This window comes from Neopsephotus bourkii, unplaced genomic scaffold (genome assembly GCF_033783945.1).
Source record: "Neopsephotus bourkii isolate Nb327-2 ecotype Australia unplaced genomic scaffold, CSIRO-AGI_Nbou_v1 NB_705, whole genome shotgun sequence".
NCBI lineage: Eukaryota > Metazoa > Chordata > Aves > Psittaciformes > Psittacidae > Neopsephotus > Neopsephotus bourkii.
This window is the reverse complement of record NW_026901204.1, coordinates 22,510-36,108: the sequence shown is the minus strand read 5'-3', so window position 1 is coordinate 36,108 and position 13,599 is coordinate 22,510. Positions and strand designations below refer to the sequence as shown.

General features: G+C 61.5%; 1 protein-coding gene across 7 annotated transcripts in view; it reads right to left on the bottom strand.

The window, feature by feature from the left end:
• NRBP2 (nuclear receptor binding protein 2) overlaps nt 1–13,599 on the bottom strand; it is a 32,593-nt gene that overhangs the window by 5,322 nt on the left and 13,672 nt on the right. For all 7 annotated transcript variants that reach the window (XM_061353848.1, XM_061353849.1, XM_061353851.1 and 4 more), the window contains exons 5-14: nt 13,329–13,369; nt 13,152–13,246; nt 12,878–12,901; nt 12,095–12,178; nt 10,376–10,431; nt 9,275–9,370; nt 4,247–4,379; nt 4,064–4,166; nt 3,775–3,825; nt 2,796–2,931 (exon numbers count right to left, since the gene is read on the bottom strand). In XM_061353848.1, coding sequence (XP_061209832.1) covers nt 2,796–2,931; nt 3,775–3,825; nt 4,064–4,166; nt 4,247–4,379; nt 9,275–9,370; nt 10,376–10,431; nt 12,095–12,178; nt 12,878–12,901; nt 13,152–13,246; nt 13,329–13,369 — 819 coding nt within the window. The remainder of the gene's footprint in view (nt 1–2,795; nt 2,932–3,774; nt 3,826–4,063; nt 4,167–4,246; nt 4,380–9,274; nt 9,371–10,375; nt 10,432–12,094; nt 12,179–12,877; nt 12,902–13,151; nt 13,247–13,328; nt 13,370–13,599) is intronic.

The window sequence follows — 13,599 nt, the reverse complement described above, 5'->3', positions numbered from 1 at the left end:
TCTCTAGGAAGCCCCACGTTGCATCTTATTTATACCAGCTTCTAGCTCCTCAGAAGGAACAAGGCCAGCTTCAAGCTGGAGCAGCTTCAAGTTCCCACGCAAATGGCTCACACCAGAAGCTGTGTTGTCTGGCAAAGGAAAGCCAGCGAGAGCATGGAACTGGTGAGCCCCAAAAGCCAGGAATCAACAGCCCTGTTTTGCAGCGTTTAACAGGGTTTCATGTAGAATCCTCCAGGAGTTCCACTCTTCCTTCCTCTGGCCCAGTGCCCCCCTGCTGCAGCTCCTCCCTGTGACAAACAGGCCTGGGCATTAGCTCCCAGCCAGGAATCGCGCTGTCTTCTGGCCATCTCCAGGCCATCCAGTGTCCAGGAAGAGCCTGTGCCCAAGGTGGGTGCCCCGTCCCTACACCGGGTGACACCAGCCTCTCTGCATAGGCTCCTTCACCTTCTGAACTACACTGGAGCGTGCAGCACCTTGCAGACACCACCAAAGGGAAAGCTGGGGGCGTCGGGTGCATCACTGCCACCTGCTCCTCACCTCTCTACTGATGCCTGTGATCAAGGCATCATTAGGTGGGAAGGGGCATCTCTAGTCCCAGCTTTTGCTCAAAACAAGACAAACCGAATTCAGACCAGGTGCTTTAGAGCTCTGCCTGGCTGGGGCTTGAAAACCTCCAAGGAGATCCCATAACGTCTCCAAGCCCCTGGTCCCTGAGAAAGAATCCCTTAGATCCCTCCAGCATTCATATTCCAGTGCCTCTGAGGACAGACAGCATCTGCATTGCAGCTGCACCCCTTTGGGAGGAGCAGGTTTTCCTAACATCGAACCTCAGTGCTCCTGGGGTCACCAGTCCCAGCTCAAAGCAGGTGAAACCAAGGGGACCATTTGGTCTGACCATAGACTCAAGAACACTCCTTGGGGCAGAGGGGAACAAGCACAGGGAGGGGAAAAGGCACCGCAGCAGCTTCACGTTCCCATTTCCCTCACGTGGCTGACTCATCCCTTCAGCTCTTGCTAAAAATAAGCCCTGAGCAGCGTGAGTGAAGCACAAGCTGAGTACCGTGAGTGCTGATTCTCGGGTGGGGATGAAGAGCCCAGCAGTGATGCGCTTCCCAGAGGGAGGCACTGCACGGGAGCATGCAAGAACAAGAATCAGGTTTAGCCCCACAAGGTATTTTTCACATGAATCCAATGCGAGTATCAAATCTCATCCGTATCACCCGTGGTAACACAAAGGCAGTTCCATGGGTGATCAATGAGGAATGCCTGGAATTCTCCAGGGAAATACAAATATGGGGAATACCGGGTATCAGATGGGTTTGTAAGAGAGGTGCACCCAGATCAAGGAGCTCCTCAGCCCTCAGCACAGTCCAGGAGACAGAAGCCACTGTCAGAAGTGCCTGAGCTCTGCTCTGAGGATGGTGCCAACCACCGTGTGCCCCATACACACCTCAGCAAAGGGTAAATGCCAGTCCTGCCGCTGGCCAGGCACAGGCTGGGCTGGCCTGGCTGCAGGAAAGGCTTCGGGGTCATGGTAGGCAGGATGAGAGCTGCAGTGTGCCCCAGCAGCAGGCACGGCCCCAGCGTTCTGGGGCACAGCCAGGACGCTGAGGGAAATAATCCCTCCCCTCTTCAGCACTTGCTAAATTCCACCAAGAACTGCATCTGACTCTGGGCCTCCAGAACAAGCAGCACATTGGCAATCAGCTCCTGTTCAGTGGGGGGCCATCACAATGATCCTGCTGCCTTCTGAGAGGAGGATGAGGGCACTGGGCCTGTTCTGCCTGTGGAAGGGGAGGTGTTGGGGGGTGAACCAGCAGCGTGCTCATACCCCCGAGGGGTTCCACTGCAGCGCTGGACTGCTCAGGGCTGGGTTACACCGTGGTGCTGGAGGGCTTCACTCCTGCTCGGCACCCTCACAGGTCTGCACTGGCACAGAGATCACTCTCTTTGCAACAGCCAGGATGGGGCTGTGTTGGAACCCTGCTGGACACAGAGGTGTTTTCCTTATTGCTGGGCAGAGCTTGCACAGAGCCAAGGCCTCTTCTGCCTCTCAAGCCCCAGTGAACAGGCTGGGGGTGCGCAAGGAGCTGGAGGGGACACAGCTGACCCAAACCGAGCTCAGGGATATCCCAGACCATGGGGCATCATGCTCAGCATGGAACCCTGGGAGAAAGGGGGGTGTTTGGGGTGCTGGTGTTTGTGTGCTTGTGACACGAGGTGGATGGAGCCCGGCTGCCCTCGCGGGGCTGAACTGCTGCAATGGGAAGCGCTGAATGAATTCCTTGTTTCCCTCTGCTCGCGCAGCAGCTCCTGCTCTGCCCATTGACCAGCCCTGATCCCAGCCCACGACTGTCCCACTTTCCCAGTTCTCTTCCCCAGTCCCAGTGTGGGGTGAGGGAGCAGCTGCCTGGGCCCAGCCACCGCCTTGGTTAAAGCAGGACATGTGCTGGTCCTTCCCTGCCAGGCTCCCCCCTGCTCCCCTGGGGCCCATAAACCCACTTGCAGTGACCAAAGCACATAGCACCCTGTGCCACGGGGCTCCTGGGGAGGAGGAAAGGCAGAGCAAGGAACTGGAGGCAATGGGGCTGCTCCAGAAGGGCTTAGGTAAAATGGACCTCGGTGGCTCCAGCCACAGGGATGTCACAGTCCTGGGCAGCCAGCACAAGAACAGCTCTCACCCAACTGGAGTTCAGTGTGTGGCTAAAGGGAGATATTCCTGCCCTAGGCTCAGGAGTGGGGATTGTCCACGTCACCCCAGTGGAGAATCCAGCCCCAGCGGGATCTGACCTTACCTTCCTGGTCTCCACATCAAAGGGCTCTGGGGTGGGAGTCTTGGCTTTCTGAGGGTCCTCCTGGGGCTGGGAGAGGGCACGTGGGAGGGCATGGGGTCTGGAAACAGCGAAGTTCATCAAGGGGTAAATCCCATTCCTGGTGCAGACACAGAGGGAGGACAGAGCTGAGCCCTCTCAAAGGTGAGCTGTGGAACGCCATGGCCCAGAGCAGGGATCTGCACCCACGGAGTGGCAGAGCTGGCAGGGAGCAGGGCACAGAGAGGACAGAGCTGAGCCCTCTCAAAGGTGAGCTGTGGAATGCCATGGCCCAGAGCAGGGATCTGCACCCACGGAGTGGCAGAGCTGGCAGGGAGCAGGGCACAGAGGGGACAGAGCTGAGCCCTCTCAAAGGTGAGAGCTGTGGAACGCCATGGCCCAGAGCAGGGATCTGCACCCATGGAGTGGCAGAGCTGGCAGGGAGCAGGGCACAGAGAGGACAGAGCTGAGGCCTCTCAAAGGTGAGAGCTGTGGAACGCCATGGCCCAGAGCAGGGATCTGCACCCACGGAGTGGCAGAGCTGGCAGGGAGCAGGGCACAGAGAGGACAGAGCTGAGCCCTCTCAAAGGTGAGAGCTGTGGAATGCCATGGCCCAGAGCAGGGATCTGCACCCACAGAGTGGCAGGGAGCAGGGCACAGAGGGAGGACAGAGCTGAGCCCTCTCAAAGGTGAGAGCTGTGGAACGCCATGGCCCAGAGCAGGGATCTGCACCCACGGAGTGGCAGAGCTGGCAGGGAGCAGGGCACAGAGCTCCCCTCACCCTGCACTGCAGCCCAGGTCTGCTCAGCCCCAGGGGAAGCGCAGAGGGGACCAGCACAGCCAAGCAGTGCTGGGCCGATGGGACAGACCTGGCCTCTGGCTCTGTCCTGCCCAGGCAGCTGTGGGCTGGGGATCAGAGGTGGGCAGACACAGGCCCGGGGGCCCAGCAGCACCTTCAACCCACCTGACATCCTCTAGGAACTTGTCGAGTTCGAGGAAGGAAACCTCTGAGTACCTGGGAGGGAGAGAGGACGGGAGGTGATGGGGAGGCAGGAGAAAAAGGGTGGGAGGTGATGGGGAGGCAGGAGAAAAAGGGTGGGAGGTGATGGGGAGGCAGGAGAAAAAGGATGGGAGGTGATGGGGCAGGCAGGAGAAAAGAGCAGTGGGAAGGATTCCTGTGCCATCGCACCAGCACCACCAGCACCACCAGTCCCAGGCTCACGCCACGGCTGCTCGGACCTCCCCCTCCTCACCTCCACTGCGCCCCGGGCCGACCCTCTCTCCGGATCTCTGCCATCACCATATTCAGGTCCAGCTCCTTTATCTTCTCCTCCACCACGTTCTCTGGCATCAGGTCTAGGGCAAAGGCAGCGAGGGGCTGTCAGATGGGGGCCCAGGTGTTCTCTGTGGGGCGGGGAGGGCCCCTGCTCACTCACACTGGTTGTTGATGAAGCAATGAGCTGCCAGCAGCTTGAGGGAATGGACCTCAAAGAGCACCCGGTGGAAGAGCAGGTTATTTGCGGTGGGTCGCTTGTCTGGGTTGAGGGTCAAGCATGAGAGGATGAACTCCTGCAGGCCACAGGAAAGGCATAAACTGAGGCAGATCAGGGCATCCCCACTGCTGCCAGTGCCAGCGCCAGTGCCAGTGCCAGCGCCAGCACCAGCACCAGTACCAGCACCAGCGCCAGCGCCAGCGCCAGCACCAGCACCAGAACCAGCACCAGCACCAGCGCCTGCGCCAGCACCAGCGCCGGCGCCAGCGCCAGCACCAGCACCAGCACCAGCACCAGCGCCTGCGCCAGTGCCAGCGCCAGTGCCAGCACCAGCACCAGCACCAGCACCAGCGCCAGTGCCACCCACCACCCACACCACACCAGCACCAGTGCCATCACCAACACCAGCACCAGCACCAGCACCAGCGCCAGCACCAGCACCAGCACCAGCACCAGCACCAGCACCAGCACCAGTGCCAGCACCAGCACCAGCACCAGCGCCAGCGCCAGTGCCAGCGCCAGTGCCAGCACCAGCACCAGCACCAGCACCAGCGCCAGTGCCAGCGCCAGTGCCAGCGCCAGCACCAGCACCAGCGCCAGCGCCAGTGCCAGCGCCAGTGCCAGCGCCAGCACCAGCACCAGCGCCAGCACCAGCGCCAGCGCCAGCACCAGCACCAGCACCAGCGCCACCACCAGCACCAGCACCAGCGCCAGCACCAGCACCAGCACCAGCGCCACCACCAGCACCAGCACCAGCGCCACCACCAGCACCAGCACCAGCACCAGCGCCAGCGCCAGCACCAGCACCAGCGCACGCTCCGGTTTCCTGGGGAGCAGAATGGAGCAAACCCTGCCCCTCCTGCAAGCTCCAGGCTGGGGCCCCTGAGCTGGCCACGGCTACACAAGAGAGACAGAGAGCAAGGAAAGGCCAGAGGGATGACAGCATGGGAATCTACACAACCTGACCCCCAACACACACACACACACACACACAGCCTGACCCACACACACAGCCTGACCACACACACACACAGCCTGACCCACACACACACACAGCCTGACCACACACACAGCCTGACCACACACACACACAGCCTGACCCACACACACACACAGCCTGACCACACACACAGCCTGACCACACACACACACAGCCTGACCCACACACACAGCCTGACCACACACACACACAGCCTGACCCACACACACAGCCTGACCACACACACACACAGCCTGACCACACACACACACAGCCTGACCACACACACACACAGCCTGACCCACACACACACACAGCCTGACTACACACACACACAGCCTGACCACACACACAGCCTGACCACACACACACACAGCCTGACCCACACACACACACACAGCCTGACCACACACACACATAGCCTGACTCACACACACACACAGCCTGACCCACACACACACACAGCCTGACCACACACACACACAGCCTGACCACACACACACAGCCTGACCCACACACACACACAGCCTGTCTCACACACACACACAGCCTGACCACACACACACAGCCTGACCCACACACACAGCCTGACTCACACACACACACAGCCTGACCCACACACACACACAGCCTGACCACACACACACACAGCCTGACCCACACACACACACAGCCTGACTCACACACACACACAGCCTGACCACACACACACACAGCCTGACCATACACACACAGCCTGACTCACACACACACACAGCCTGACCCACACACACACACAGCCTGACTCACACACACACACAGCCTGACCACACACACACACAGCCTGACCCACACACACACAGCCTGACCCACACACACACACAGCCTGACTACACACACACACAGCCTGACCACACACACACACAGCCTGACCCACACACACACACAGCCTGACTCACACACACACACAGCCTGACTCACACACACACACAGCCTGACCACACACACAGCCTGACCACACACACACACAGCCTGACCACACACACAGCCTGACCACACACACACAGCCTGACTCACACACACACACAGCCTGACCACACACACACACAGACCGACCACACACACACAGCCTGACCACACACACACACAGCCTGACTCACACACACAGCCTGACTACACACACACACAGCCTGACCCACACACACAGCCTGACTCACACACACACACAGCCTGACCACACACACACACAGCCTGACCACACACACACAGCCTGACCACACACACACACAGCCTGACTCACACACACAGCCTGACTACACACACACACAGCCTGACCCACACACACAGCCTGACTCACACACACACACAGCCTGACTACACACACACACAGCCTGACCCACACACACAGCCTGACTCACACACACACACAGCCTGACTCACACACACACACAGCCTGACTCACACACACACACAGCCTGACTCACACACACACACAGCCTGACCACACACACAGCCTGACCACACACACACACAGCCTGACCACACACACAGCCTGACCACACACACACAGCCTGACTCACACACACACACAGCCTGACCACACACACACACAGCCTGACCACACACACACAGCCTGACCCCCACACACACACACACAGCCTGACTCACACACACAGCCTGACTACACACACACACAGCCTGACCCACACACACAGCCTGACTCACACACACACACAGCCTGACCACACACACACACAGCCTGACCACACACACACAGCCTGACCACACACACACACAGCCTGACCCACACACACACAGCCTGACCACACACACACACACAGCCTGACCACACACACACACACAGCCTGACACACACACACACACAGCCTGACCACACACACACACAGCCTGACTCACACACACACACAGCCTGACCCACACACACACACAGCCTGACCACACACACACACAGCCTGACCACACACACACAGCCTGACTCACACACACACAGCCTGACCCACACACACAGCCTGACTCACACACACACACAGCCTGACCACACACACACACACAGCCTGACCACACACACACAGCCTGACTCACACACACACACAGCCTGACCCACACACACAGCCTGACCCACACACACACACAGCCTGACCCACACACACACAGCCTGACCCACACACACACACAGCCTGACCCACACACTCACAGCCTGACCAACACACACACACAGCCTGACCCACACACACACAGCCTGACCACACACACACACACAGCCTGACCCACACACACACAGCCTGACCCACACACACACACAGCCTGACCACACACACACACAGCCTGACCACACACACACACAGCCTGACCCACACACACACACAGCCTGACCACACACACACACAGCCTGACCACACACACAGCCTGACCACACACACACACAGCCTGACCACACACACACACAGCCTGACCCACACACACACAGCCTGACCCACACACACACACAGCCTGACCACACACACACACAGCCTGACCCACACACACACACAGCCTGACCCACACACACACACAGCCTGACCACACACACACAGCCTGACCCACACACACACACAGCCTGACCACACACACAGCCTGACCACACACACACAGCCTGACCCACACACACACAGCCTGACCACACACACACACAGCCTGACTCACACACACACACAGCCTGACCACACACACACAGCCTGACCCACACACACAGCCTGACTCACACACACAGAGCCTGACTCACACACACAGCCTGACCACACACACACACAGCCTGACACACACACACAGCCTGACCACACACACACACAGCCTGACTCACACACACACACAGCCTGACCACACACACACACAGCCTGACTCACACACACACACAGCCTGACCACACACACACACAGCCTGACACACACACACACAGCCTGACCACACACACACACAGCCTGACTCACACACACACACAGCCTGACCACACACACACACAGCCTGACCACACACACACAGCCTGACTCACACACACACACAGCCTGACCACACACACACACACACATACAGCCTGACCACACACACACAGCCTGACCCCCACACACACACATACAGCCTGACTCACACACACACACAGCCTGACACACACACACACAGCCTGACTCACACACACACACAGCCTGACTCACACACACACACAGCCTGACTCACACACACACACAGCCTGACCACACACACACACAGCCTGACTCACACACACACACAGCCTGACCACACACACACAGCCTGACTCACACACACACACAGCCTGACTCACACACACACACAGCCTGACTCACACTCACACACAGCCTGACCACACACACACAGCCTGACTCACACACACACACAGCCTGACCACACACACAGCCTGACCACACACACAGCCTGACCCACACACACACATACAGCCTGACTCACACACACACAGAGCCTGACCCACACACACACATACAGCCTGACACACACACACACAGCCTGACCCACACACACAGCCTGACCACACACACCCACACACAGCCGACCACACACACACAGCCTGACTCACACACACAGCCTGACCCACACTCACACACAGCCTGACCACACACACACACAGCCTGACCCACACACACACAGAGCGCCTGACCACACACACACACACAGCCTGACCACACACACACACAGCCTGACTCACACACACACACACAAGCCTGACTCACACATACAGCCTGACTCACACACACACAGCCTGACTCACACACACAGCCTGACCACACACACAGCCTGACTACCCCACACATACAGCCTGACCCACACACACAGAGCGCCCGACCACACACACACATACAGCCTGACTCACAGTCACACACATTCAGTGCTGGACATTGCAGATACCAGCCGAGGGGACATTCACGTGCAGGAGGGATCCCTGACCCACAGGCAGGTCCCTGCGGCTCAGCCTCTGCACTCACCCGCATGTTGGGATCATCCAAGGAATGCCGGGCCCGCACGATGGCCTCCTCCGAGACCCGGGTGTCCCCGTTGGTCTGGATCTCCAGCACGGCCATCTGGGGAGGGAGCAAGTGCAGCCCCATCTGCCCCTGGCCCAGTCCTGAACAGCTTCCCAAAGGGACATCCCCCAGCTGATGCCCCCCATAGGACACAGCCTGGCTGGGCTCCCCAGCGCACCCCGGACACTGTGCCCCTGCTCACAGGTTGCTCCATGGCACAGGGCGCAGTGGGGACAATGCAGGCAGCACCAACAGCCACAGCCTGCCCTGGTGATGTCCTGCAGGCAGCCCCGGGGATCCCAGCACCAGAGGGACCTGGAGCTGCTGCAGTGAGCCCAGAGGAGGCCATGGGGCTGCTGCAGGGGCTGGAGCAGCTCTGCTCTGGAGCCAGGCTGAGAGAGCTGGGCTGGGGCAGCCTGGAGAAGAGAAGGCTCCTGAAGGGGAGACCTGAGAGCAGCTCCAGTGCCTAAAGGGGATGCAGGGAGCCTGGAGAGGGGCTTGGGACAAGGGCCTGTAGGGACAGGCCAAGGGGAATGGCTTGAACCTGCCCGAGAGGAGACTGAGCTGAGCTCTTAGGCAGAAGCTCTTCCCTGTGAGGGTGCTGAGGCGCTGGCACAGGGTGCCCAGAGAAGCTGTGGCTGCCCCATCCCTGGCAGTGCTCAAGGCCAGGTTGGACACAGGGGCTCAGAGCACCCTGCTCCAGGGGAAGGGGTCCCTGCCCTGGCAGGGGTTGGAGCTGGAGGAGCTTTAGGTCCCTTCTAACCCAAACCACTCCATGGTTCTGTGGAGCTGCACAGCCTGGCCCTGCCCCTGCCCCTTCCCAGGGCTGTCACATCCTGAGGAGGAGGAGGAGGCATCAGCTGAGCCCTGCATTGCTCAGCCCATGCTGCACCCGGGCCAGGGGAGGCCACAGCCACAGCACATGTTCTGCTGGCCCCAGCAGTGATGTCTCCACAGGTGCCAGGAGCCCCCAGCTCACACCGAGGTCTGAGACTCCTTGGGAAGCTCCAGGCCCCCTCACTCCTGGCCCATAAACCAGGCAGAGCGGGTCCTGCTCCGTACCTCCAGTGCGCACATCCCAAAGGAGAAGATGTCCACGGCCGTCCCATCCGTCTTTTCTGCAGAGCCAAGGCAGAACCGCATCAGGCCAGACCTTTGGGACACCCAGAGCCTGCACCTCAACCCGCACCCAGACCCAGACCTGCACCCAGAGCCTGCACCACAACCCGCACCCAGACCCAGACCTGCACCCAGACCCAGACCTGCACCCAGACCCTGCACCACAACCCGCACCCAGACCCAGACCTGCACCCAGACCCTGCACCTCAACCCGCACCCAGACCCAGACCTGCACCCAGAGCCTGCACCTCAACCCGCACCCAGACCCAGACCTGCACCCAGACCCTGCACCACAACCCGCACCCAGACCCAGACCTGCACCCAGACCCTGCACCACAACCCGCACCCAGACCCAGACCTGCACCCAGACCCAGACCTGCACCCAGACCCTGCACCCAGACCCGCACCCAGACCCAGACCTGCACCCAGAGCCTGCACCTCAACCCGCACCCAGACCCAGACCTGCACCCAGAGCCTGCACCACAACCCGCACCCAGACCCAGACCTGCACCCAGACCCAGACCTGCACCCAGACCCTGCACCTCAACCCGCACCCAGACCCAGACCTGCACCCAGAGCCTGCATCCAGACCTGAGCCTAGACCCAGACCTGCACCCAGACCCTGCACCACAACCCGCACCCAGACCCAGACCTGCACCCAGACCCTGCACCACAACCCGCACCCAGACCCAGACCTGCACCCAGAGCCTGCACCTCAACCCGCACCCAGACCCAGACCTGCACCCAGAGCCTGCACCTCAACCCGCACCCAGACCCAGACCTGCACCCAGACCCAGACCTGCACCCAGACCCTGCACCACAACCCGCACCCAGACCCAGACCTGCACCCAGACCCAGACCTGCACCCAGAGCCTGCACCTCAACCCGCACCCAGACCCAGACCTGCACCCAGACCCTGCACCACAACCCGCACCCAGACCCAGACCTGCACCCAGACAGCCTGCACCCAACCCCACCCAACCCAACCGCACCCAGACCCAGACCTGCACCCAGAGCCTGCACCACAACCCGCACCCAGACCCAGACCTGCACCCAGAGCCTGCACCACAACCCGCACCCAGACCCAGACCTGCACCCAGAGCCCTCACCAGAGCCTGCATCCAGACCCCACACCCAGACCCCACACCCAGACCCCGCACCCAGCCCTGCACCCAGCCCCTGCACCCAGCCCCTGTACCAAGCCCTGCACCCAGCCCCTGCACCCAGCCCCCGCACCCAGCCCCTGCACCCAGCCCTGCACCCAGCCCCTGCACCCAGCCCCTGTACCAAGCCCTGCACCCAGCCCCTGCACCCAGCCCTGCACCCAGCCCCTGCACCCAGCCCCTGCACCCAGCCCTGCACCCAGCCCCCGCACCCAGCCCCTGCACCCAGCCCTGCACCCAGCCCTGCACCCAGCCCCTGCACCCAGCCCCAGCCCTGCACCCAGCCCTGCACCCAGCCCCTGCACCCAGCCCTGCACCCAGACCCCGCACCCAGACCCTGCACCCAGCCCCAGCCCTGCACCCAGCCCCTGCACCCAGCCCCTGCACCCAGCCCCTGCACCCAGCCCCCGCACCCAGCCCTGCACCCAGCCCTGCACCCAGCCCCAGCCCTGCACCCAGCCCCTGCACCCAGCCCTGCACCCAGCCCCAGAGCACTCACGGCCGTATTCGGGTGGGAAGAAGTGGAGGTTGCGCAGCTCCTCCCTCTCGATCCTGATGGGGCTCCGCAGGTCATCCGGGAGAGCTGCTCAGGGAGGGGAAACCTTGAGCACCCCCCTGCTGCGGGGGCTCCGCAGGGCTGCGGGGGTGCTGGGGGCACCGGGATGGAGTCCGGTTCTGCTCCCGCAATTCCCCAATCAGCAGGGCCGGAAGGGGCCTCTGGAGCTCCTCCATCCCCCCATGCAGAGCAGGGCACACAGGAGCGGGTCCATGGGGGCTCTGGGGTGGCTCCAGACCCCCCCACCCCGGCCCTCACCCAGAGCTGAAGCCTCTCGGGGGTCACTTTCTGGCCACTGCTCCTCATCCTGGCCCTGGCCCCATCCTCCTGCACTCGCCCTGGAGCCCCTGCTCTGCACTGATGGATCCCTCCCAGGCTGCTCTGCTCCAGGCTCAACGGGCCCAGGCTCCACAGCCTCTCCTCACCAGAGAGATGCTCCAGAGCCCTGACCATCCCTGTGGCCCTGCACTGAGCAACAGCCAGCAGCTCCTTGTCTTCCTTGCGCTGAGGAGCCCAGAAGTGGCCACTGCTCCTGCCCATGCAGACCGTGCTGGGACACTCACTCCCCCAGGGCAATTCCCCAGGGAATTCCCCCTCTGCTCCCGGGACAATTCCCCAAGGAACAAATGCTCCCCCCGCCCCGGCCCCTGCCTGCAGAGCCCACAGCAGGAAGATGCACCCAGGGATGGGACCAGTGTGCTGGAGTGGTAACAGAGGGGCACTCACCATTGGCAAACACCCTGTGCCAGACTGGGGTTCAGGCCGATCCCGAGGCAGATGAGGGGAGAGGCACAGAGCAGAGGACACAAAGAGAAGAGAAGGTAACTCCAAGCCTCGCATGCGTGATGCTCCAAGGAGCCCTGCAGCTCTTGCCTCCTCTGCCCTCCCAGAACCCCCCAGCACATTCCCACGCGTCTCCCTGCATCCCAGCTCCCGCCCCACAGCCTCCTCCTGCTGACTCTACCCCTCCGCAGCACCCGGAGCCGCGGGAATGCCCCACCTGAGCCGATCTTTATGAGGCCGTTGTGCTGGATGAAGATGGTGTCGCTGGTGAGGTTCCCGTGGATGATGGGGGGCTCGCAGGAGTGCAGGAAGCTGAGAAGCACAGAGCTGCCCTCAGGACGTGGCCGGTGCCCAGCCCCGTGGGAAGCAGGACAATGGCAATGCCAAAGCTCACCTGAGAGCAGACAGGATCTGGGTGCACCAGCGCTTCCAGGCCTAGAGCAGAGACCAGAGCCCTCCATCAGACCGGATGCCCATGAGAGTGCAGGAGCCAGAGCAGGACGTTCCCACCTGCCTACCAGAGCCTGGGGAGATGGGCCCCACTCCAGCCCTGAGGAGACTGGTACCGAAGAGGAGGCACAGGACAACAGTCTCCTTCCCAGCCCCTGCTCAATGAGCACATCAAACCTGAGAGCCCATCCCCAGCACAGAGCTCCCCTGAACTG